This window comes from Podarcis raffonei, chromosome 8 (assembly GCF_027172205.1).
Source record: "Podarcis raffonei isolate rPodRaf1 chromosome 8, rPodRaf1.pri, whole genome shotgun sequence".
Lineage (NCBI taxonomy): Eukaryota > Metazoa > Chordata > Lepidosauria > Squamata > Lacertidae > Podarcis > Podarcis raffonei.
Window position 1 is genome coordinate 7,906,317 of NC_070609.1, and position 26,944 is coordinate 7,933,260.

The 26,944-nt window shown below is 49.7% G+C and overlaps 1 protein-coding gene across 1 annotated transcript in view; it reads left to right on the forward strand.

The window, feature by feature from the left end:
• LOC128420286 (protein jagged-1b-like) overlaps positions 1-16,887 on the forward strand; it is a 60,688-nt gene extending 43,801 nt beyond the window's left edge. Inside the window, exons 9-14 of the mRNA XM_053401884.1 lie at positions 706-819; positions 2,668-2,781; positions 3,983-4,029; positions 6,011-6,187; positions 8,645-8,786; positions 14,539-16,887. Of these exons, the coding sequence (XP_053257859.1) occupies positions 706-819; positions 2,668-2,781; positions 3,983-4,029; positions 6,011-6,187; positions 8,645-8,786; positions 14,539-14,894 (950 nt within the window). The 3' untranslated portion in view covers positions 14,895-16,887. The remainder of the gene's footprint in view (positions 1-705; positions 820-2,667; positions 2,782-3,982; positions 4,030-6,010; positions 6,188-8,644; positions 8,787-14,538) is intronic.
• The last annotated feature ends 10,057 nt before the right edge of the window (positions 16,888-26,944 follow it).

Genomic DNA, 26,944 nt, shown 5'->3' on the forward strand with positions numbered 1-26,944 from the left:
CATTGCATGGTTATCTACAGCAGATGCTTCCTGCATTGCAGGGGGTCGGACTAGATCGGGGTAAGCAAACTAAGGCCTGGGGGCCGGATGCGGCCCAATTGCCTTCTCAATCTGGCCCACGGATGGTCCGGGAATAAGCGTGGTTTTTACATGAGTAGAATGTGTCCTTTTATTTAAAGTGCATCTCTAGGTTATTTGGGGGCCCGCCTGGTGTTTTCACATAAGTAGAATGTGTGCTTTTATTTAAAATGCATCTCTGGGTTATTTGTGGGGAATAGAAATCCGTTCTCGCCCCCCCCCATATAGTCCAGCCCCCCACAAGGTCTGAGGGACAGTGGACTGGCCCCCTGCTGAAAAAGGTTGCTGACCCCTGGACTAGATGAGCCTTGGAGTCCCTTCCAATTCTTCTATGATTTATGCATTGAATTCCACACGGTTTCTGTGTGGTTTCAGTTTCCCCAACGCTGTAGCCGTAAGAGCCAGAAACCTTAAAAAACAGCCTCTCCGTTCTTTTCCTGAGACAAATTAGGTTCAGCTTGCCCTAACTGCTAGCAGAAGTGCAGTTTTGCAAACCGCCGGGCGCTATGTTAATTCCACTGTCGTTAGATGGCTGTAAAGTTAAGGGATTATAAAGGCGCTGGGATTTCCCTCTGCCTCTGTTGCCGGATCCGCCTAACCACAGCGCATTGTTTTGCTGCCCCCTAGAGGTGACCGACTGCCTCTCACAGCCCTGCAGCCACGGCGGGACTTGCAAGGACCTCCCTGACGGCTTCAAGTGCCTCTGCCCTCCACAATGGACAGGGAAGACCTGCCAGATCGGTGAGGATTTTTGCCCTTCGTTGCGTGACGTTCTGTGGTCCAGAGTCGCTCCTTCCTCCTTGGGTTACATAACCCCCTCCTACCCTTTTCCCCAGGGCAGTCTTTAGCAGATGCGGTGCCGGGGTGCAAATATCCGCCCAGCGCCCCCAAATTACCACGGATTGGGGGGGGGGAAGCTGCACACTGCCAGCCACATACTGTATTTTTTGCTCCATAAGACGCACCTGACCGTAAGACGCACCTAGTTTTTAGAGGAGGAAAACAAGAAAAAAAAATATTCCGAATGAAACAGTGGGTGTGTGATTTTTGTGGTTCATGCTGTGGCCACAGACATGATATGTGATTTGACGGTGAGTTTGGGGTAGCCCAATGCAAAAATCCTAAGAATCCATGTGGATCCGTGCTTTGTAACCACGTTTTTGCGCCATTGCGGCCCCACGAAACAGTGGATGCATGATTTTTTTGGGTGCAGGCTGTAGCCATGGATATGCTATGTGATCTGATGGTGAATTTGGGGTTACCCAATGCAAAATTCCTGAGGAGCCATGTGCTTTTACCTCCTCCCTCCCAGGCAGCCTCCTTTATCACTAGAGTCCCTTTACTCCCTCCTGATCGCTTGCTGATCAGCTGATCAGCGGCTTCCTTTCAACACCCCCTTCCCTCTTTCTTTATAAAAAAGCACGATTTGCTTTTTGCCCCTGGGCAATTCGGCTCCAGGGACCACGCATTCGCTGCATAAGACGCACAGACATTTCCCCTTACTTTTTAGGAGGAAAAAAGTGTGTCTTATGGAGCGAAAAATACGGTAGTTAGCAGGGCGCAGCTTCCATCCTAAGCCTCTGCAGGAATCGCTCTCCTCCCACGGAGGCTTGGAGGCAAGCTGCACGCCCGCCAGCCATATGGTTGACGGGGCACAGCTGGTGGGCATTCAGGGAAAGGGGAGGCTGCTGGCAAAGCCGCGCAGCTCCCCCACTCGCTGGGGTGCCCCTGAAAGGCCTGTGCCCTGGCGCGACGCACCATTAAACCCTATGGGAAAGACGGCTCTGCTCTTCCCAACGTTCCACCTCCTTGCCCTTCCAATTGATCCCGTGTGATTTTCCTTTTCTTTCCTGCCCCCAAATCAACACCCCTCTTTCCCTCACCCCGTTTTCAGCATTCTGGAAGGCTGGGACTTCCTCCTCCTTGGATGTTAGAATGTTTGTGCTCATTCCGCTGCTCCACAGTAGAACTGCCACTTAGGGGAGGTGAAAAACCCGGAGCTTTCAGCCTTTTAACAGGGGCAGGCTTGGGGTAATCTTTTGTAATGTGGCACCCTGTGCAAGCCAAAATTGGGTGCCCACAAATGGATCTTTTCCCATTAGGGATCTTTTCAGTTTTGCACCCCCTCGACTCGTGTGTTGGTTTCAGGTTTTTCTCTGTAACCGTGAGGCCAGGTACTTGCAAAGTGGTGTAATCTCTCTGGTTTTTCTCCTGAGTCACCTAGTTTGGAGTCCCTGGGCATGACTTCTGTCTAAGCATTATGGAGGTTCTGAACCCTGATGATTAACTGGTGTGATTTACAGTTGCCACAAAATACACTCTTCTTAGATGGCTTTACAAATCAGACCGGGTATATTGCTGGAGGAAGGGTGCGTTTGGGTTTTAGTCACATACTTAGACTGAACCTCCATTTACAGGAGTAGTATATCTCTAGTGGCTGGGTACAACCAGCGAGAGGCAACCCTTAGGCCATCATGCCCCTGCTTCCTAGAGGAATCTGGCTGACCACTGTTGGAAGCTGTTGGTGCTGACCAGGGTGGACCTTTGCTCTGATTTGGCTTGGCCAATTTCCCATGTTCTTGTTTCCAGATGTGAACGAATGCCAGAAGAACCCATGTCTCCACGCGCGTGGGTGCAAAAACCTCATCGGGGGCTATTTCTGTGACTGTCTGGATGGCTGGACTGGAACAAACTGCAATATCAGTAAGGACGGGGGACCCCAGTGGGGTGTGACATGCATTCAGAAGTGGGGGCAAAGTAAGCCTTAATCTGGCTGGCGCACTGCAATTTGTACCCGTAGCAAGGAGAAGGGCTGTTACCCAATGGTAAGAACACATCCACACATCCTAGCAAGGCTAGGGGGAAACCTGTGCCTGAGACCTCAGAGAGACCTTTGTCCAATCAGATGAGAGAATTGAGCCCTGGAGGGATGACTGGTTAGAGACTCTGAACCAGGCAGCTATCTTCCTATAGACATAGAACTGTAAGGCTGTCGTCACGCAGCCGCCTTTGGAGGACTGGGGGTGCCACATCACAATTCTGGATTTGCATCACGTCAGGGTACAGGAGGGGAGCAAAAGAGAAGGCAGGTGTTAAAATGGCGGTTTTAAGCAACAGTAGAGGTTTGGATAAAGCGGGGATGGAGGTGTTGTAAGGTGGATTTGTAGACCAGAAGTTGCCCCCTGCTGCTTTCAAGCCAGACAGCTCAGCTGAAAACCGTCCTAGCCTTTTGCAATCTGGTTGGCTTCCTTCCTGAACATCAGGCACATGACTGAGGGCAGATCCACAACACCGATTTAAAGCACACCCCACGCACATTTTAAACCCATGACTCCCCCACCAAGGAATCAGGTACCTGTAGTTTGTTAAGGGTGCCAGGAATTGTGGCCCTGTGAGGGGAAAACTACAGTTCCCAGAATTCTTTGAGGAAAGCCACATGCTTTAACTCTGCACTAGATGCACTTTCAATGCATAGTGCGGATATGATGTACAACTTTCTCATACCAGCAGACATTTTAAGGTAGTGTTTGGTTTTACGGATAAAATGGTTACTGTTTTATTGGCCTGTTTTCCATAGGTAGTTTTTTAGGTACACCGCTGAGAAAGGGGAATAATCAAGGGATACAGAAATGTCTTAAACCAGTGGTTCCCAATTTAGCGAAGTACTGCGGACCGGCTGTTTTTCGAAAGTCAAGCCATGGACCCCTTTACTTTTGAAAATTTTGACATCTCCATGGTAGTTTTTGTTATGTGAATTGTGCCACAGAACCCCTAAATGGATTATGTGGAAGCACCCATTGGGAACCACTGTCTTAAATAAATAGTGTATTTCTCTCACAGGAACTGGTTAGAATTTCAGTGATCACACACCCATTCTCTACTTTACCTCCTTATTCCCAAATAGGAGAAAACTCTTGCCGGAGACGATGTCGCAATGGAGGGACCTGCCAGGTAAGTGTGTGGGTGCTCAGGTCAGATTGAAAGAGAAAATTTTCAAAATCAAGAATTGGGGGCTGCCGTTTTAGGGATGCTACCCTGAGAAATCCACCCAACTCTGTGCTGGCAGAGACTTTCTGCCAGGTTGTTTTCATCCTCACAGCCTTGCCGGCTTTCTTGGACCACTGCCCTGCTGCCGCAGAAGCCCACCAGCCAGTAATCACAAAGTTCAAAGACGGATTTAGCTCTTTGCTAGCGAAAACACCATCTCCACAGACTGGGCTGAGTGTCAGGCCCAGTTTGGCCCGCCATCTTGATTCAACATGGCGTCCAAACAGAGACAAAGATTGCCACCCCCCAGAAACCCTTGTGCCGACTTTGGAAACGAGATATCAAGAGACGGCCGAACCTATAGAGAACAGACAGGATGGACAACTTTCCAAAATATATAGTAGATGGGTTGGTTCAGTATCAAGTAGCTTAGGTATTCTAGATCCGCGATATCTGCCAGCCCATGATCTTTCTGTGGGCCTTATGTCTGCCTGGAGGAAGACTTCCACTTGGTAATCCTCACAGAACTCTAGCCCAATGGTTGCCATTAATTTGATTTTGAATTGATTTTAGAATGCTGTGTTACTTTTATTGTTGTTAGCCGCTCTGAGCTCGGCTTTGGCTGGGGAGGGTGGGATATAAATAAATAAATAAATAATAATAATAATAATAATAATAATAATAATTATTATTATTATTATTATTATTATTATTATTATTTTGTTCTGGCATGGGGAACCTCTTTGACTGCAGATCCCACAAGCTCAACCCAGCGTGGCCAATGAGCTGGATGACAAGGGTTGTGGTTTAGGAATACTTGGAGGCCATTTTCCCTTTGTGCAAGTTCATCTGTGAGTTGTCCGCAATTTCGTTTAATGGGATCCCCGTTAGCCCATTTGCGTTATTCCTGCATTGCGGGGAGTTGGTCCGGATAACCCTTGGGTCCCTTCCAATTCAACAACTCATAATAATAATAATAATAATAATAATTTATTCTTTATACCCTGCCCATCTGGCTGGACTTCCCCAGCCACTCTGGGCGGCTTCCAGTAAAGTATTAAAATACAGTGGTCTGTTAAACATTAAAAGCTTCCCTAAAGAGGGCTGCCGTCAGATGTCTTCTAAAAGTCTGGTAGTTGTTGTTCCTTTCACATCTGAAGGGAGGGCGTTCCACAGGGCGGGCGCCACTACCGTGAAGTCCCTCTGTCTGGTTCCCTGTAATTTGGCTTCTCGCAGCGAGGGAACCGCCAGAAGGCCCTCGGTGCTGGACCTCAGTGTCCGGGCAGAATGATGGGGGTGGAGATGCTCCTTCAGGTATACTGGACCGAGGCCGTTTAGGTCTTTAAAGGTCAGCACCAACACTTTGAATTGTGCTCAGAAACGTACTGGGAGCCAATGTAGGTCTTTCAAGACCGGTGTTAGGTGGTCTCGGCGGCCACTCCCAGTCACCAGTCTAGCTGCCACATTCTGGATTAGTTGTAGTTTCTGGGTCACCTTCAAAGGTAGCCCCACGTAGAGCGCATTGCAGTAGTCCAAGCGAGAGATAACCAGAGCATGCACCACTCTGGTGAGACAGTCCGCAGGCAGACAGGGTCTCAGCCTGCGTACCAGACAGAGCTGGCAGACAGCTGCCCTGGACACAGAATTGACCTGCGCCTCCATGGACAGCTGTGAGTCCAAAATGACTCCCAGGCTGCGCACCTGGTCCTTCAGGGGCACAGTTACCCCATTCAGGACCAGGGAGTCCTCCACACCCGCCTGCCTCCTGTCCCCCAAAAACAGTACTTCTGTCTTGTCAGGATTCAACCTCAATCTGTTAGCTGCCATCTGCTATGACTCCATGATTCCTATGCCCCTTCCTGTGTTCCTCAATTCCCCTCCCTACGCAACTCGAAGACTCGCTAACGCCAGTTCCTCTCTCTCTCCTCCTCTCTGTTCCCAACAGGTGAAAGGCGGAAGGCACCTCTGCACCTGCCGGGAGGGCTACACAGGCGCAGAGTGCGAGACGGAGCTGAGCGCCTGTGGTGGCGCCCCCTGCCTGCACGGAGGGCAATGCCAGGAGATGGAAAACAAGACCTTTCTTTGCAACTGCCCTCCCGGGCTTAGTGGCAGTCGCTGCGAGGTACTGAATGATTTTTATTATTACGGTCGCAGACCAGTTCCTGCTCATTTACAATATCAGGAAAATCATAAAACACAACAGGAATACATTGAATTGCAACTGGGTATAACAGAGACAGTACAGATATAGCGGCAGTTAAAAATATATATTAAATCTTGATCACTAAAATATAATCTAAAATTGACATTTAAAACCTTTAATGCTGTATTGTTTTTAACTCGATCGGAAGCTGCCCAGAATGGCTGGGGAAACTCAGCCAGATGGGCGGGGTATGTATAAATAAATAAATAAATAAATAAATAAATAAATAATAATCACCATTTTGGTAGTACAGCTTGTTCCCTAAGTTTTAAGGCAGTCGCACAGAATTTGGCCACCCGTAGCGTGATCTCTAGTTCCTTGTCCTCTACCAGGAGTTTTAGACATTGAAGTTCGGACCCGTTTGGAGATTTTTGTATAACAGGAGTGATAAATACCGAGCGTATATCCCCGTAGAAACGGCAGCGTAACAAGACATGAGAGACAGTTTCTACCTCCATCAAGCCGCAGGGGCAGACTCGTTTTCCACGTATGCTTTACCCTCGAATCTGCCCTGCAATAAGGCAGATGGCAGCACATTGGTCGCTGTGAGGTAATTGTCCCCTGGTCCTGGGGTGTCTGGGGCTTCTGTGAGGCAAGGTCAAAGCACCAAGCTAAAACTCTTCAGTTCCTAAAAGGATCACGGGGCAAGGGTGTCGAGACAGTGCTGCGCTGATCTTTTTCATTAATCTGGGTGTTGTTTTCCGTGAAGCCTCAAAAGCTGAGCGCGATCCCCTGTGCCTTCATAGAATTGCAGAGATGGAAGGGACCCCGAGTGTAATCCAGTCCTGCAATGCAGGAATCTCAACTAGACTGTCCATGGCAGATGGCCACCCAACCTCTGCTTGAAACATCCAAGAGAATCCATCACCTCCCGAGGGAGCCTGCTGTCTAACAGCTCTTGCTGTCAGAAAGTTCTTCCTGATGTTTACTCTGAATTTCCTTTCTTGTGGTTGGAATCCATTGGCTCAGGTCCTACCTGCCAGAGCAGTGGAAAACACATCTTCCATGTGAAAGCCCTTTGGATTGAAATGGCCGTAATAATAATAATAATAATAATAATAATAATAATAATAATAATAATAATATAATAATAATAATAATAATAATAATAATAATAATAATAATAATAATACAGTGGTACCTCGGGTTACAGACGCTTCAGATTACATACGCTTCAGGTTACAGACTCCGCTAACCCAGAAATAGTACCTCAGGTTAAGAACTTTGCTTCAGGATGAGAACAGAGATCATGCTCCGGTGGCGCGGCAGCAGCAGGAGGCTCCCTTAGCTAAAGTGGTGCTTCATGTTAAGAACAGTTTCAGGTTAAGAACGGACCTCCAGAACGAATTAAGTACTTAACCTGAGGTACCATTGTAATAATACAGTCATACCTCCAGTTACAGACGCTTCAGGTTGTGTGTTTTCGGGGTGCGCACCGCGCCCAACCCGGAAGTACCAGAACGGTTTACTTCCGGGTTTCGGCGCTCGCGCAGGTGCAGAAATGCTAAATCGCACTTTGTGCATGCGCAGAAGCGCCGAATCATGACCCGCACGTGCACAGATGCAGCTCTGTAGGTTGCGAACGTGCCTCCCACACAGCTCACGTTCGCAACCCGAGCGTCCACTGTAATAATAATAATAATAATAATAATAGTAGTAGTAGTAGTAGTAGTAATACAGTGGTACCTCAGGTTAAGTACTTAATTCGTTCCGGAGGTCCATATTTAACCTGAAACTGTTCTTAACCTGAAGCACCACTTTAGCTAATGGGGCCTCCTGCTGCTGCCGTGCCGCCGGAGCCCAATTTCTGTTCTTATCCTGAAGCAAAGTTCTTAACCTGAAGCACTATTTCTGGGTTAGCAGAGTCTTTAACCTGAAGCCTATGTAACCTGAAGCGTATGTAACCTGAGGTACTACTGTAACAATATTTTTACTGTTTATACCCCGCCCACCTGACTGGGTTTCCCCAGCCACTCTGGGCAGCTTCCAACATATATAAAAGCGTAATAAAACATCAAACATTAAACAACTTCCCTGTATATCATATCACCTCTCCGTCTTCTCCAGGCTAAACATTCCCAGCTTCCTCATAAGGCTTGCTTTCCAGAACCTATGTTTTCGTGCAGTGCATTCACAAAGTTGAATATGTTATGCAAAATGCATGCAGATGCGCTCACTTTGAGTGACGTATGCATCGCAGAATGTTGCCTGTGCAAATTGTGCCTTTTCAAGGGGGGGGGGGAGAGAAGAGTGGAGTCCAGATGGTCGTCTTTACAACCACCTCTGGCGATCTGGAACATTTCTGCCCCACCCAGTTGCAGCCCCCCCTCCACCCCTCCGCAACCAATTTGTGACCTTGTTGTTTGGATCCGGCAGGTCTTTGTGGATCCCTGCTCCTCGAACCCATGTCCCGACAACGCTTCCTGCGTGGGCAGCGAGGGCAGCTACGTCTGCTCTTGCCCCGAAGGCGCTGCTTGCCGGCAACTGCGAGAGGCCTGCCTCGACGGCGTGTGCCAAGGTAGGTGCCAGGAGCCGCTGGCGGGGCCCAGGATAACGCTGCCAGAGTGCTATAGGGGAGTTTAACAACGGCTGCCACTTGTATGCACACCCCTCTCTGTCCTCTGAACAAACACTGTCATTACAATCAGTTTTTCTTAATTTTCATTCTTACACATACACACATTACACATATACTCATTATACATTTATCCATCCACCTAAACCTTAAGCTCTGCCGAGCTTTGGACTTCCCTCCGTCTCTTTGGTAAGTATCATATAGTTATAACACCGCATATTCTATTTAATACTATTTTATCTTATGCTGTTAGAGTTACTCCAACCCTGACAGTGTCTTTAAAGTTTTACAGTTTACTCTTACATACACCAAATATTTACTTCAATTTTCAACAAACTTCTTTTCATCTTGGTCCCGTATTTTTCCCGACAATCTAGCCAGTTCTGCGTAATTTATCATTTTGGTCTGCCATTCCATGATTGTATGTAGTATCAGTTTTCCAGTTCTGGGCCAACATAGTTCTAGCTGGTGTTGTGGCGTACAGGAAAAGATTTTTATCCTTCTTTTTAATTTCCTTCCCTGTCAATCCCAATAAAAAGGCTTCAGGTTTTTTTTAGAAAAGTGTACTTAAATTTTTTTTAAGCTTATTACATACTGATTCCCAAAAACCCTTCACTTTCCCACAAACCCACCACATACGATATAAATCTCCTTCTGCCTCACCACACTTCCAGCACTTCCTATTTTTTATTCTATACATCTTTGCCAATTTCACCGGCGTGAGATGCCACCTATATATAATTTTCCACATATTTTCCTGTAAAGCCGTACACGCCGTAAATTTCATGTTAACATTCCATGTTAACATTCCATGTTTTTAAAATTTTTCTTTTGGATTTTTTGTATGTGGGGGGTGGGGGTGGGATGGATGTTTGGTTGGGCTTGGGGAATTATTATTTTTTATTTATTTTGATGTTTTTGTAATTTTTACATTATTAATTTTTTTGTTTGTATTGTTTTATTGGTTTTTTGTTTGTTTGTTTGTTTAAGGTGTTGTTTTGTTCTTAGGGGGAGGGGTCAGGGCTGCCGGGGAGTGGGCCCCAGCCCACAAAATGGCTGGGGCATGTTCCACAGGGGGGGATGCACTGGGACAACCGATCTCAGTGATCACGGGTAGGAGGAGGAGTTACGCTAAGACTAGACCATGTCATTACAGAGGGGGCAGGTTTAGTCGTTGTCTGAGGACTATCCCTGCCTCCGGGTCTGGTCCTGACCGGATGGATACTAGAATCAGCAAGGGGTACCCACATGACCTGAAGGTGCTGCTGTGCAATGCCAGGTCAATGATTCATAAGACCACTGCCATCCATGACTTGATCATGGATGGAGGACTTGACCTGGCATGTGTAACAGAGACTTGGTTGGATGAAGCAGATGGGCCTGTTCTTGCCGCTGCTTGTCCGCCAGGTTTCTCTTACGCACAGCAACCCAGGTCATGTGGGCGGGGAGGGGGCGTTGCAGTGATTTTTAGGAAGTCATTAGTTTGCACCAGGCGTCCTATTGGGAAGACCCAGTTTTCTGAGTGCATGTTCTGGAAGTTGGGCAATAGGGGCAGTACAGGATTCCTTTTGGTGTACCGACCTCCCCGCTGCACCAAGGATTCCCTGCCCGAGCTGCTTCAGGTCGTGGCGGATGTTCTCCTGGAGACACCTAGCTTGGTCGTCCTAGGGGATTTTAACATCCATGCCGACACCACCTTACAAGGGGCGGCTCGGGACTTCGTGGAAAGCATGGCCTCCATGGGGCTGTCCCTGAATATGTCTGGCCCAACCCATAGCCGCGGACATGCCTTGGACCTGGTGTTTACCTCTATGGATGTTGGTGATCTGACACTAAGTAAAAGCGAAACGAAAGAAGTGCCATGGTCAGATCACTTTCTGGTGCAACTGGACTTCTCCACGACCCTTCCCCTCTGCAGGGAGGTGGGACCGATTCGGATGGTCCGCCCCCGCCACTTAATGGATCCAAATGGTTTCCAGAGAGTGGTAGGGGATGCTTTATCCCATGTTGATGACCTTTCAGCTGATTCCCTGGTGGCCCGCTGGAATGTGGAGTTAACCAGGGCTATTGACTGTTTGGCTCCGAAGCGCCCTCTCCGATTGCATGGAGCCCGGACAGCCCCGTGGTTTTCCATGGATCTGAGGGCAATGAAACAATCGTTGAGACGGCTAGAGCGCCGGTGGCGGATAACTCATTCCGAATCTGACCGGACACAGGTTAGAGCTCAACGTCGAGCCTACCAAGTGGCGATAGCGACGGCGAAGAAGAATTTCTTCACCGCCTCTATTGCATCTGCAGAAAACAGCAGCAGGAGACTTTTTCAGGTGGTTCACAATTTAGCGGAACCACCTGCAACATCGGGGCCCAGTACGGGCCACATGTTCTCCTGCAATGATTTTGCAAAGTTTTTTGCAGATAAAATCGCTCAGATTCGGGAAGAAGTAGACTCCACCGTGGGAGCAGGGCCGGGGCGGGAGAGTGCTAGAGTTCTGTCTAGTCAAGTTGAGTGGGATCAATTCCAATCTGTTACCTCCGAGGATGTGGACAGGCTGCTTGGACGAGTGAAACCAACCACCTGTCTCCTGGATCCTTGCCCATCCTGGCTTATAAAAGCTAGCCGGGAAGGACTGGGCGATGGGCTTCGTGGGGTGGTGAATGCTTCCCTCCGTGAGGGAGCCTTCCCAGACCCGCTGAAAGAGGCGGTTATTAAACTGCATCTTAAAAAACCATCTTTAGATGCGGCCACGATGGCCAACTATCGCCCAGTCTCAAATCTTCCATTCTTGGGCAAGGTGATTGAGCGAGCGGTTGCCGAACAACTCCAGGCACGCTTGGAAGAAGCGGACCATTTGGATCCCTTCCAGTCGGGATTCAGGCCTCATCATGGGACTGAAACTGCCTTGGTCGCGCTGGTTGATGATCTCCGGCGGGCTAGGGACAAAGGTGAGAGCTGTTTCCTAGTTCTGCTGGATCTCTCAGCGGCGTTTGATACCATCGACCATAATATCCTTCTGGACCGTCTTGAGGGGCTGGGAGCTGGGGGCACTGTCATACAGTGGTTCCGCTCCTTCCTCCTGGGCCGTGTTCAGAAAGTGGTGGTGGGGGATGAGTGTTCAGACCCCTGGGCTCTCACTTGTGGGGTGCCTCAGGGTTCTGTCCTCTCCCCCATGCTTTTCAACATTTACATGCAGCCGCTGGGAGAGATCATCAGGAGGTTTGGGCTGGGTGTTCATCAGTATGCGGATGATACCCAGCTCTACCTCTCTTTTAAATCAGAACCAGTGAGGGCGGTGAAGGTCCTGTGTGAGTGTCTGGAGGCGGTTGGAGGATGGATGGCGGCTAACAGATTGAGGTTGAATCCTGACAAGACAGAAGTACTGTTTTTGGGGGACAGGAGGCGGGCAGGTGTGGAGGATTCCTAGTCCTGAATGGGGTAACTGTGCCCCTGAAGGACCAGGTGTGCAGCCTGGGAGTCATTTTGGACTCACAGCTGTCCATGGAGGAACAGGTCAAATCTGTGTCCAGGGCAGCTGTTTACCAACTCCATCTGGTACGTAGGCTGAGACCCTATCTGCCTGCGGACTGTCTCGCCAGAGTGGTGCATGCTCTGGTTATCTCCCGCTTGGACTACTGCAATGCACTCTACGTGGGGCTACCTTTGAAGGTGACTCGGAAACTACAACTAATCCAGAATGCGGCAGCTAGACTGGTGACTGGGGGCGGCCGCCGAGACCATATAACACCGGTCTTGAAAGACCTACATTGGCTCCCAGTACGTTTCCGAGCACAATTCAAAGTGTTGGTGCTGACCTTTAAAGCCCTAAACGGCCTCGGTCCAGTATACCTGAAGGAGCGTCTCCACCCCCATCATTCTGCCCGGACGCTGAGGTCCAGCGCCGAGGGCCTTCTGGCGGTTCCCTCATTGCGAGAAGCAAAGCTACAGGGAACCAGGCAGAGGGCCTTCTCGTTAGTGGCGCCCGCCCTGTGGAACGCCCTTCCAGCAGATGTCAAAGCGATAAACAACTACCTGACATTCAGAAGACATCTTAAGGCAGCCCTGTTCAGGGAAGTTTTTAACGTGTGATATTTTACTGTATTTTTGGTTTCTATGGAAGCCGCCCAGAGTGGCTGGGGAGGCCCAGCCAGATGGGCGGGGTATAAATAATAAATTATTATTATTATTATTATTATTATTATTATTATTATTATTCACGCCACGCTTCCTCTGAACAAACACTGTCAGGGTTCAAGGGCACATTCCAGCCCGGTGAAGGTTGCAAAGTGAGGCCGGTGAAGGGCGGGCCTGGGGAAAGCCCTGAGGGACCACATAGAGAAGCCCGGAGGGCCACGTTGAACCCACAAACCGAGTGTCGAAGAGCGAGCCGGCAGTAAATCACACTGTTTGAAGTTGGAGTTAACTATTTATTAGCCAAAAAAACTAACGATCTGCACAGCCTTGGTTGAGTGTCAGGCCTAAGGAGCACAGCAACTCACCCTGGTAGGTTTGGGCCATGAATCAGTTGCCAAGGCTGAAAGCCCCTGCCGTCCCACAGCAGCCTATGTCCCCTCCTCTCCAGGCAAAAGGAGACAGCGTATTTCATGCCTCTTCTGGTCCTGGGAGACCAGGCAGGAGGGAAGCTTGTTGAAGCAGGAGTGTAGCCTTACTGGAGTTCACCGATTGGGTCTGCGTTGCTATGGGACAGGAGGAAGGAAGTCAAATGACACCGAGGTTAGTTCAAAGAAAGAGTTTATTCTGCTCTCCGGATAGCAGAAGACACTTGCGTGGTGAGTCCACAGCAAGTCCAAAGAAATCAGAGATTACATGCAATATATATATCCTCCAGGCACCCTCTCCCTCCTTCCCCAGGACTCCAACCACGTCAGCCTATGTACGCAGGTTGACATCACATATGTTCTTGCTCTGGTATTCTTAACCATAAAAGGGAATTCCTTCCTGTACTTCTGACCATAAAAGGATCTTCCTCTTCCTACTCTTATCTTGGAGGAAGAGGTCGTCATCTCCGAGAACACGCTCTGGCGTTGTTCCCGGACTTAGGTCTGTGCGTCTTTTGTGGTCAGGACATAAGGTAAGGCACAGACATGTCTTCTCTGTTCTACTGGTACAGTCAGGGTCATTCCTTGCTGTGACTGATAAAGGAGAGAGTTTGTTTATACAGCTGTGTCCTTGTTATGCATTTGCTCAACAGCTCAAGTTTTATGCATTTTAGACTGCTCTCTTGGAGAAACAAGAAAAGGGGGGGTTGAGTCAGTTTGACTGCACAGAAACTGCACAGAAACCCATTCCTTCAGGAGGGGGTGGGACTTTCTGGTTTCCTCACCAGCCTGCCCGATCTCTGCCTCTTGGCCCTGCTCCTCTCCAGCCTCTGCTTCTGCCTCTGCTTCTGGACTGCTCTCTGCCACAGACTCTTCCAGCTCACTAAGCCCCGTTTCCTCTTCAGGCAATTATCTCCCATCCCTGGAGAGGCCTAGGACTGAACCTGGAGCCTCCTGCTCTGCTTACAGAGCCCTGGGGTGATTTGGGACCCCCTTCCTCAACCCGGAGCCCTCCAGACTACAACTCCCATCAGCCACGCTGCCTGACCGAGGATGATGGGAGTGGTAGTCCGAAAGACCAGGTTGGGAATGCCTGTTTTTTTGTTTCCCAAGGCCTCATTCATCCTCCTCTCCCTTCCAGGAGCCGCCAACCCAACGATCCTCTATGTGCTGCTGCCGCTGGCTGCCCTGCTCATCCTGGCGGTCCCCCCCTTGGTCCTCCTGGCGCTGTGGATCCACCGCAAATCCCAGGGGACTCCTCCAGCCGCACCGGAACCCGCCACCAACAACAGTCTGCAGCCCGACGCCGTCCACCTGATCCGCAACTTCACCCACGGCGACGCCGAGCAGGGGCCCGGGGAGGAGGAGGCCAAGGCGGGGCGACCCCCAGGAACGCGCCCGTCCTGCGGGCTCCCAAAGACAGACATCTCCAATGAGGAGAGGGCCAAACTGAACCGGCTGAACGCCACCCCAGCCTTGCCAAGGCCTCTGCTCTGACCCAGTGGGAGAGGGGACGGTGTTTCAGCTGTGTGCACAAAAATTAAAAAGGCGGAGAGGGGAATTGGACCCGCAGAGGAGGACTCCGTCAGCACTGTGATCAGGGGCTAAAGAGCCCAGTGGCACTGCCCCCCCAAAAAAGTGGGGTGTGCGACCCCCAAAGCACCTTCCTGACCAATCAAGCCTTTTGTAGTAGCAGTCCGTCCATACTTGCCCAGCGCTGCTGTATTTCTGACTTGGAAAGGATGCCAGGGTTCCTGTCTGCCTTTCACTTTAGGGCAGCGAGGAGCAGCTTCTGTGAAACACGTGTGCTGGCAGGCGGAAGCCCAACAGGTTGGGTCACCGGATGACGACCCCACTCCTTAAAGGGGGATCGGTTGGGGAGATTAGTTCTCTGGATGCGAGGAAAGCCGTCCCTCCAAACTTTAGTCTGGCAAAGGCAGTATGGAAGCCGGGAGGATTTTGGCTCCACTGCCGGACTTTTCTCAGAGAGTCCTGGTTGGCCAGAGGACAATGAAAAGTCACCTTGCCTTGCTTCTGCTTCCAAAGGGGTTAAAGGGGTGTGTGTGTCTAATTTGAATGGAGAGAAGGGATTGGAGGAGCTGGGCCGCGCCCATCTGGACCTAGCCACCGATTGGCTACATGGTCCGGAAAGCAACATTATGGAGTGCAGGGGGGCCAGGGCAGAAGATTGCCTTGTGGCCAAGCGTTGCTGACAACTGCCGGCCGTTTTGCCATGAGGGAAAACAGGAAATGCCAGCCCTTGCTTCCTCCTCTGCCTGAGGGGACTGGAGGAGGGCCAGGGAAGGCAGCAGGGGAGAAGAATGGAGACCCCCGAAAAGCAGGCAGAGGGGTGGGGTGGACAAAAAGCGCAGGAAGCAGCGAGTGCCACACTCCTTGGAGGGCCAGATCTGCCACCCATCACAGCCTGCCGCCTGAGGCAACTGCCTCATCGAGCGTCATGATGGGCCGGCCCTGCTGGGAGGGGTGGCAAATGGGCCAAGGAGAAGCCCGTCGAAGGCCCTACACCCCCACCAATTGTATCGGCCACCTCTTGTCACGGGGCATCAAAGCTAAGACCTCCCTTCCTGGATCAGACCAGAGGTCATCTTTTCTGCCTATAAGAGCCTGTCAGGTGACTCAGAGGATGCTCCTGTGGGGGTGGGCAGGCTGTCCCCCCACCCTAAATCTAGTGCCTCTGTGCTCCTGGATGTTTCAAGCCAGGGACGGGGGAACCTGTGGTCCTCTGGGTGTTACTGGACTACAACTCCCATCCGATCCAGCCAGTGTGGCCGTTGGTCAGGGATGATGGGAGCTGTAGTCTAGTGAACGTCTGGAAGGCCCAGTTTTGGTCCATCATGCTTAAGAGCCATTTGATGCAAGACTTTCCGTCCTCGAGAATTTTCCTAGCCTCCGGAAGCAGCAGCTGACGAGTTCTGGGTATAGATATCTAGCGCTTTGACGCCTGCCCCTGCTCCCTGGCCAGCTCCACAGCCCTGAAGGCGAGGGTCCGGTGGTCTAAACTGAGACTAAAAACTTAATTTCCAAATGAGCTGGGGTGTTGGTCCTAATGCATGATGGGGTGTAGAAGCTGCTCCACATTAGGAGATGCCCGCTGTGGTTTCTGTTGCAGAAGACGATGTAAGTTTGCACAGTGAGCAGTTGCGGAGGGGAAAGCTAGCGCCAGCCCTACCATTAGTCCGAGCAAGCAGCTGCCTCAGGCGGCAGTTAGCAGGGGGTGGCAGCAGTTTCTCCACACAAACACACCCCAATACTCAACTCCCCTAAACTAGCTGACTCGTCACCTCCTAAGCTAGCTTGATGACCTTCAGATGTGGTGGAAGATGCCAACCTAGTGTTGAAATCAGAGTCGCCCGTCGGTCTGGCTGGATTCTGTACGCAGAACTGGGCGACGCCATCTTGCCATATGCCTCCGGCTGTGCTGGTCCCAAGGGCTAACCGTGCAGCGAGGTCCGAGTCCAGTCCGAGGTCAAGGGTGTCCATCAAAGCTGAAGCGGGGTCCAGGGCGGGGAGTCGGGTGGGGTCAGGAACTCTGGCAGAAGAGCAGGACAGGGTGCAGGCAGGAACAGGCTACCAACAATGTTGCTCCTGCAACTTGGGACTGGGGCTGACTGGCTTTTATCTGCCCCAAGGCATAGAGCGGCCCCGATCCTCTGGTGACTCACCTCTCCTGGCCTGGAGGTGAGCACTCCTCCTGCAGGAACTTAGTTCCCTCCGCCTCTCTGCCCTGACCTCTGCAGCTCCGGAGAGGCTGGAGGGTTACTGGACCCAGAGGCAACCTCAGCTTCCCCTGACGGGGCTGAGAGTGGAGCACCTGCAGGCAATGGGTCCTCCATCACCTCAGGAGCCAGAGCAGGCTCAGCTGATGCCTGCTCCTGAGGATCCGGCACAGGTGAGGACCCTTCAGGATCAAGCCCCAGCCCCGGCTCAGCTGGTTCTGGAGGCGGGGAATCCTGTGCAGGCTGGGATCCCTCAGGTTCAGCCTCTGAGTCCGAATCCCAGGCCATCACACCGGCAGCATAGTGTCAAGGGCAGGCCCCGGGGAAAGGCCTTGTCTTTCCCCTCCCTGCTGGGGTATCTTATTGTTCCCAGTTGCGACTGTCTGGCAAATGGCCTGTTTGAGTCTGATTCAGAAAAACAACCCTTTTGTGTCTCCTTATCTGCCTCTGAGGTGGCCCAGCTGCTAACCACTCCTTTGTGAAACCATCCCGGTTGCCGTAGTCCTGCGAATTGCATACCCCAAGTTGCGCTTGGTGCTTCCAAGGAGATGTTGAATCGTTGGTTACAGCAGGGTTCATCAACCTGGTGCCCTCTGGAGGTTTTGGACTACGACTCCCATCAGCCATTGCATGCTCTTTCAAACAAGATGAGGAAAGACTCTGATTATCTTTCTCTTTGAATTCGGGGAAATGCTTGAGATCAGTTTATTGAAGAACAAACAAGTTTTAAATATACAGTGGTACCTCGGGTTAAGTACTTAATTCGTTCCGGAGGTCCGTTCTTAACCTGAAACTGTTCTTAACCTGAAGCACCACTTTAGCTAATGGGGCCTCCTGCTGCCGCTGCACGATTTCTGTTCTCATCCTGAAGCAAAGTTCTTAACCCGGGGTAATATTTCTGGGTTAGCGGAGTCTGTAACCTGAAGTATATGTAACTTGAAGCGTATGTAACCCGAGGTACCACTGTATTCAGAATGGTTTCTCAAATGCGCGCCCTTAACTAGATGTGGCATGGAAACGCGGAGACTGGAACTGGCAGCTAATAATAAAAATAAAAATAAAAATAAATTTTATTTATACCTCGCCCACGCTGGCCAGAGCCGGGCTCAGGGCGGCTAACACCAGTAAAATTACAGTAAAAACATAATAGGGGGAAAAAAACACCAATTTAAAATACAGGTTAAAATACAATTTAAAATGCAGCCTCATTTTAAAAGTAGCCCATAGATCATAACCATAAGGGGAAGGAAACATAAGGGTCAGACTGAGTCCAAACCAAAGGCCAGGCGGAACTGCTCTGTCTCACAGGCCCTGCGGAAAGATGTCAAGTCCCACAGGGCCCTGGTCTCTTGTGACAGAGCGTTCCACCAAGTCAGGGCCAGTACTGAAAAGGCCCTGGCCCTAGCTGGGAAAACCAAAATAATACATTATACATGTTCAATGTATCCTTGTCAAACCATTACCTATTGCACGTTTAACTTCCAGCATAAATAGGGAACTGAAGTATCTGGGAAAAGAGCGACGTCCCAAAAACTATACAGGAGGCAGCAACGTTAGCTGACCAAATTAATGAAATTAGAGACAGGGGCTGATGGGAGTCGTAGTCCAATACACAGGGTGACGAAGATCACGAATGCTCATTGCCACAGATCCGCCTGCCTCCATATACTATGCTTACCGCATTGCCAGCAGGGTACCCCACCGTCCCCTTCCTTAAAATCATATAAAGTTGGAAGGTACCCCAAGAGCCCAACCCCTGCAGAGCAGGAAATATTTTGCCCAACGTGGGGCTCGAACCCACAAAAATGCGATTTCGACTGAGTTATCCAGAGTTTGTTGGGCATATCTGGACCAAAGTCCGCCAGCTGCCGACCCAAATCAAGGACCGACTCTCCCTCCTTCCCCTACTGGGCAGAGAATGCATTATTGCTATTGTCATTAATAAGAATAATCCATTACTCTGAATCAGATAGAACTTGTACAGATTTGAAAAAGGGGAGGAACAATGGGTGGGAGGGTAACAGTATCCCCAACCCCAGCTGGGAGTGGGCTGAATGTATTTAAATTGTAATATACTGTAAAGATGACTTTATAGCTTTTTGTTGATGATCTTCTGGATACTTTTAAGATGATAATTGATGATTATTTTGTACTGGGGCACAGTTGAAGAAACCCGAGTAAATACTTTATTTGCCTCATTTATTGCCTTGGGAGAAATTTCATTTCCTGGCTTGGGGTGGTCTGTCCCAGAACGGTTCCGATTGTCATCGCGGATATTACAGCATTCAAACCACTTGACCAGAGGACAGCTTTAAACAGGGGACCCTACTGGCTCCCTGTGTCACTAGAGTGTGCCATTTTAGGGGGTGAAACTTAATTTCTGCAAATTTCTTCAGTGAGGTGTCTTTAAAACATTTTTGGGTGTGAGTAATTCAGATCTGCTGGGGTTTTTGTTTTGCAATTGGATAACATTTAGATTGGTAAGTCTGCATTTGATGAGAGGTGCCAGTAAGTTCCGGCTGAAGAAAAGCCCTGAATTGGACCAAAATCCCTTTTGAATTCCCAAGTCATACTGCAGCTTCTTGGCACCCCTCATTTTTGGAATTTGAAAGTTGGAAAATTTGACGTGCCCTCCTTTCCCCTGACCCCTGATGAGGCACGGCTACTGTACCACCCTCCGGCCCTCAGCAAAGAACCTCGTACCTACGGGACCGCCTCTCCTGGTATGCCCCGCGGAGGACCTTAACGTCCATAAATAGCAACACCCTAGAGGTCCCGGGCCCTAAGGAAGTCAGATTAGCCTCAACCAGAGGCAGGGCCTTTTCAGCACTGGCCCCGGCCTGGTGGAACGCTCTGCCTCATGAGACCAGGGCCCTGCAGGATCTGATTTCTTTCCGCAGGGCCTGTAAGACAAGAGTTGTTCCACCTAGCCTTTGGCTTGGAATCAACTTGATCCCCTTCCCCTCTATCCTTTCTCCTTCTGTGGGCAAAAATAGGTGTCTTTCTGCCCACCCCCCGGTTGTTTTGGGGTTTTTGAGTGACAGCAATGCCAGCCTCTGACAAACCCAGGCTGACGGGATCTCCTCTCTCGCTTTTCCCAGCGAGCGAAACCCCCTCCAGGCGCTCCTGTCTTGGGCGCGAGGAGTATCAGTTTCCTTGGCACCCGATCCCCATCTCTGACCTGTTCTGCCTGGCTCTCTCTCTCTCGCTCTCTGCACCTCGTCACCTTCCTCGCAGTAGCCGCAGGAAGAACGGGTGGCCATTCAAAGTGGAGCACAGCTCATTCTAGATGGCAGTGATTTGGGGGCAGGCTCTGGCCTGCCCTTGCCTTGCCCTCGGCTCCTGAGAACAGAGCGAGGCTGTGTTTCTGGGTTCCTCGGCTCCCAACCTGTATGGGCAGGGCAAACTGTTCTCAAAAAACACATGCACACACACAACGGCATCAGGGCTCACTGGGCGCACCACACGCAAACATATACACACCAGCTGCCGGCCCCAGTGGCTATAGGAGGGCGTGGGACTGGGATGAAGAAATCCCGGTGAGGTTGGGAATTTCCGACTCTTGAGCATTTCAAAATAACCAGCCACCCGCAGCGCGGAAACAGGGGCAGCGCCAACCGTCACTTTGGAGTGAGTTTCTAGACCTCATGGCTCCACACCGGGGTCGGCAGCTGAGGTCTCATGCATTTACATGTTACATTCTAAGTTACATGGAACCAGGCAGAGGGCCTTCTCGGTGGTGGTGCCCGCCCTGTGGAACGCCCTCCCACCAGATGTCAAAGAGAACAACTACCAGAATTTTAGAAGACATCTGTTTAGGGAAGCTTTTAATGTTTGATGCATTGTTGTTGTTGCTTAGTTGTGTCCGACTCTTCGTGACCCCCTGGACCAGAGCATGCCAGGCACTCCTGTCTTCCACTGCCTCCCGCAGTTTGGTCAAACTCATGTTGTAGCTTCGAGAACACTGTCCCACCATCTCGTCCTCTGTTGTCCCCTTCTCCTTGTGCCCTCCATCTTTCCCAATATCAGGGTCTTTTCCAGGGAGTCTTCTCTTCTTATGAAGTGGCCAAAGTATTGGAGTCTCGGCTTCAGGATCTGTCCTTCCAGTGTGCACTCAGGGCTGATTTCCTTCAGAATGGATAGGTTTGATCTTCTTGCAGTCCATGGGACTCTCAAGAGTCTCCTCCAACACCATAATTCAAAAGTTTGATGCGTTACTGTATTTTAATCTTTTGTTGGAAGCCGCCCAGAGTGGCTGGGGAAGCCCAGCCATATGGGTGGGGTAATAATAATAATAATAATAATAATAATAATAATAATAATAATAATTTATTCATGAATTTATTTGACAATATTTCTGTGCTACTGCTCGTAAAATATACCTGAGCGGTTTGCAACAATTATACATATGGCAGAAAGCTAAAAGCAGAAGACTGCAATTGTGGAAAGATGTGCACTTAACTGTCAGCACGAGGTTTCTAGGCATTTTGAGCAGACCTTTCCTCAAAAGCCTGGCCTGGCCTTACATACGAGTAATATTCACCATTGTAGAATAGGGGAGAGTTCCTCTGAGCATGTGCAGTTCTGCTGAGCGACATCTGAGGGGAGGACCGCTTTGGAGAGAGAGGGGAGCCCAGGGAGCAAGCATCCCCTCAGTGTCAGAGAATCCTATTTCCTGTTACTGATAAACTGTTCTTAATACGCTGTTGAGGGAGAACCGGGACATAGATCTTTGGAATAGGGAAGAGTGGCGGGGGAAATTAACCTTTATGTCTATTTGTACTAAGTGAGGCTGAATAACTGCCATCGCGACAACATAGCGGCCTCCGCTGGCAAGGGGTCACCCCCCAAAAAACGATGCAATATGTGGGGCATTCTGGGAAAACAAAATGGCAGCCCTCAGGAGCGGCTGCAAAAATTATTACAGCCACCACCAAACTAAAAAGGAATGTCAAATGCAGCAAAGCAAATAGGGAACTCGACAGTTTCATTTGTGAGAACGAAAATGGATAGAGTAGCAAAAAGCCCTTTATAAACTTCTGTTCATGCGCCATTCCTGATAAGACCTGAAGCCGCATCGATTCTGGGTGGAATTAGAACCACCAAGGTCACTTTTTTTTTGCTGTAAAAGCGGCAACAGCGAAAAACAAGTTCGTCTCGCAGGCCGGGCACTCTCTGCCCTTCTTAGAAGGCTCCAGGGTAACATTATCTTCCCTGTTCAAGCTCACCGAAAGTCCATTACAGTCCATGAAAGGCAGGCGAGTCAGCGGGCGAGAGGAGGTCTCTGTTACAGGATCCATGGCCCAGAGCCATTTGTTCAATCGTTAATAAACTCTGCGCCGAGAGATCAGGATACGGACAGGCGCCAGGCCAGGTGTGTGTGTTTCTGGATAAGCATTTAGCATTTAGGGGTTGGCGAGGAGGAGAATGAGAGACGAACCACCTCGAAAACGAAAATTGTGCAGCTGGAAAAGGGTTCAGGAAAGGGCGAGCAAAATGACCAAGGCGATGGAGAAACGGGACAGGTTGCAACATTTGGGGCTTTTTAATTAATTTATTTATTTTCAAAAATTTTATTAGTTTTCACAATATTATAAACAAACAAACACACAAGACAAACAAACATAAATCATAGCCTTATTGAAAATTACACTTACTAACTTTGTTAAGTGACTTCCTTGCTTCCCCTTGATTGAATTTCATTGCATGTCCTTTTAATGGTTTTCCAAATCCCAATTCTTATGAAATTTAACTTAAACATTAACATCTTGAAATCTTCACCTTATGGAATTATACATATTAATTCATCACTTAACATAAATAAAATCCTAAGCCAATTAAGTATCTGCAAGCTATTTTCAGTTAATTTAACTTAACAAATTTAACTAGATAATCATTAAATTTATTCCACTCTTCCTGATACTCCTCCTCCTGGTCGCGGACTCTTCCGGTTAGGTCGGCTAGCTCCGAAAAATCCATCATCTCCATCTGCCATTCTTCTATTGTTGGTAATTCTTGGGTTTTCCACTTTTAAGCTAACAAAATACGAGCAGCAGTTGTGGCATACAAAAATAATTTAACATCTTTCTTGGGAAATTCCAAACCTGTTTGGGGCTTTTTAATTTAGAGGGAAGGTGAGCAAGCAGGAGGTGTGTAAGATTATGTATGGCGTTCAGCAATTGGACAAGGAGATGTTTCCTCCTCTTCTTCCATGGTGCTAGAACTGAGAGCCACCCAGCGAAGCTGAGGGTTGGAAGATTGAGCACAGATAAAAGAAAGTGCTTCTGCATTCAGCACATAGTTAAACTGTGGAACTCCATCCTGCAGGCCATGGCCTTGGATGGCTTTAAAAGAGGGGTAGGCAAATTTGTGGAGGGTTAAGACTATGTTCTGCCTCCCCTGTTGGAGACAGTATGCCGCTGAATACCACAGTTGCTGATAATAATAATAAAAAATAATAATTTATTATTTGTACCCCGCCCATCTGACTGGGCTTCCCCAGCCACTCTGGGCGGCATCCACAGAGACAAAAAATACACTAAAATGTCACACATTAAAAACTTCCCTGAACGGGGCTGCCTTAAGATGTCTTCTGAATGTCAGGTAGTTGTTTATCTCTTTGACATCTGAAGGGAGGGCGTTCCACAGGGCGGGTGCCACCACCAAGAAGGCCCTCTGTCTGGTTCCCTGTAACCTCACTTCTCGCAATGAGGGAACCGCCAGAAGGCCCTCGGTGCTGGATCTCAGTGTCCGGGCTGAACAATGGGTGTGGAGACGCTCCTTCAGGTATACAGTTATGCTAAGACTTTAAAATCCTCAGATTCATATAGTAGAAGTGTTTGGCTTGGCTCCCGGCTCATACCCCATCTCAGCCACTAACCCTTTCTGTGCTGCGTCTGTAAAATAGGGACAAACGTGACCTGTTATCAAGGCAACAATGACTGAAGGCTGTCAAATCCTTCGTCTGAAGTTTAACCCCTTGAAAAAGTAGCAATTTGCTGATTGAAAGGTTAGGCGTCACCCAGGGACAAAGCGCAGCAGCAGAGCATCTGCATACAGAAGGTAACGGGTTCAAATTTGGGACCATATCCAGGGAGGCCAGGGGAAAGCCTTCCTCCATGAAACGATGGAGAGCGCTCGCCAATCTCTGTAGAACAAGGTTTCCCAAACTTACAATAATTGCATCCCGCTTTGGGCAAAGATAATTTGGGGGTAGTTTTCCCAGTAGTGATGTATGGAAGTGAGAGCTGGATCATAAAGAAGGCTGATCGCCGAAGAATTGATGCTTTTGAATTCTGGTGCTGGAGGAGACTCTTGAGAGTCCCATGGACTGCAAGAAGATCAAACCTTTCCATTCTTAAGGAAATCAGCCCTGAATGCTCACTGGAAGGACAGATCCTGAAGCTGAGGCTCCAATACTTTGGCCACCTCATGAGAAGAGAAGACTCCCTGGAAAAGACCCTGATGTTGGGAAAGATGGAGGGCACAAGGAGAAGGGGGCGGCAGAGGACGAGATGGTGGGACAGTGTTCTCAAAGCTACCAGCATGAGTTTGACCAAACTGCGGGAGGCAGTGGAAGACAGGAGTGCCTGGCGTGCTCTGGTCCAGGGGGTCACAAAGAGTCGGACACGACTAAACAACAACAACAAATATTTGATTTGTTTTCTGGAGGTAAAAGAACAGCCCTATGATAAAGTAAAATAAAACATTCTGCTGTGTACTCTTTGAAATTCTTTAACATACCCCTATGGGTACATATGCGTACCACACTTTAGGAAACACTTTGGGTGACCCGTGGCCTGGTTCAGTAGAAGGCAGCTTCCTAGGCCCTTACCTCAGCAATGTCTGGAAGGCCTTTTGTGTGTTCTCAGAGGCACTCTTCTCTCTAGGAGCACTTCATTTCATAGAGGCATGACTGGAACCCAAACGTTAGATGCTTTCCATATGACCCCCTCCAGCAGCGCGAGGCAAAGGTCTGTGTTGCACGTACATTTTAATGTGCGATATCCTGTTTCTTATGCTTTTCCCCCTCCAAGCAAAACTCCACTTAAAAAAAATTAATAATGAAAGGAAAGAGGATAAAATTCAGTGATTTCATAGGGAGATATTCTAGAGCTCCCGTCTACTGTACTTCCCTATAACTCCTTGTGAACATTTTGCTGACCACATTATTCCTCACCTGCTGAAAGATGGTATCTGTGGTTGGAAGGGGTGTGAACTGATCTACATTTCATTCATTCAAACCGTTTTTAACAGGTAGAGAGAGCTGGGAGGGCCTGTCTCAAACCCTGACTGGAGAATCGCTGGCAGTCTGTGCAGGGAATACTGAGCTTAAGGTAAAGGGACCCCTGACCATTGGGTCCCGTCGTGGCCGACTCTGGGGTTACGGCGCTCATCTCGCTTTATTGGCCGAGGGAGCCGGCGTACAGCTTCCGGGTCATGTGGCCAGCATGACTAAGCCGCTTCTGGCAAACCAGAGCAGCGCACAGAAACGCCGTTTACCTTCCCGCCGGAGCAGTACCTATTTATCTACTTGCACTTTAACGTGCTTTCGAACTGCTAGGTTGGCAGGAGCTGGGACCGAGCAACAGGAGCTTCGAACCGCCGACCTTCTGATCAGCAAGTCCTAGGCTCTGTGATTTAACCCACAGCGCCACCTGCATCCCAAATACTGAGGTTGTTGTTATTTAGTCGTTTAGTCGTGTCCGACTCTTCGTGACCCCATGGACCAGAGCACGCCAGGCACTCCTGTCTTCCACTGCCTCCCGCAGTTTGGTCAGACTCATGTTTGTAGCTTCGAGAACACTGTCCAGCCATCTTGTTCTCTGTTGTCCCCTTCTCCTTGTGCCCTCCATCTTTCCCAACATCAGGGTCTTTTCCAGGGAGTCTTCTCTTCTCATGAGGTGGCCAAAATATTGGAGCCTCAGATTCACGATCTGTCCTTCCAGTGAACACGCAGGGCTGATTTCCTCAAGAATGGATCACTGCCTTGCCGTGGCGAAGGGGCTTGAATAACTCAGAGAAGCTATGAGCTATGCCGTGCAGGGCCACCCAAGATGGACAGGTCATAGTGGAGAGTTTTGACCAAAGGTGATCCACCTGGAGCAGGAACCGGCAAGCCACTCCAGTATCCCTGCCAAGAAAACTCCATGGACAAAGACAACAGGCATATAAATACTGAGGTTAGTGGACCTTTATTTCTAATGTTGCCAGATCAATAGACAGGTGAGAAGCTAGGGAGAGCAGCTGCAACTTCTTCATTGACAGGCTGCAGTTCAACAGGTAAAGCGCCCCATCACTGCATTGCCCTGCGTGGGGAAAACTGAGGTTGTTAACACCCAGTCTCTTCCACGTAGCAAAAGGAAACGCACCAGGCTAGGAAAAAAATTGCAGGTAAAAAGTTTGGGAGCGGAAAGGGGCGGGGAAACATGGGATGGGCGTGGCCAAGGACAGGGGTGTGGCCTATCCGATTGCGATGAGCGCGTGGCTGCATGAAGGAGGCGGGGCTATTGCCTGCCTGGTGGTTATTGTGGCTCCGCCCCCTATGCCCAGATTGATCTATTTGTGCTGGGAGTGGGGGGGGGGATAGTTGGCTTGTACCATTCGAAAGAGCGTGAGCGGCTGCCTTCCTCCCTGAAACCCACGAAGCAGGCAGCTCGCTGCCCCGCTGGCTAGCCTGCCTTTCCGCCCATTCCTCCCGATTTGGTTCCTCCCTCCACCCCCCTCTTTCCCGCTCCGACATGGTCCGCTCCGATTTTGACGCATTGCAGGTGAGAGGCGACCAATGGCCGCGGCAGTCTCAGCCTGCGC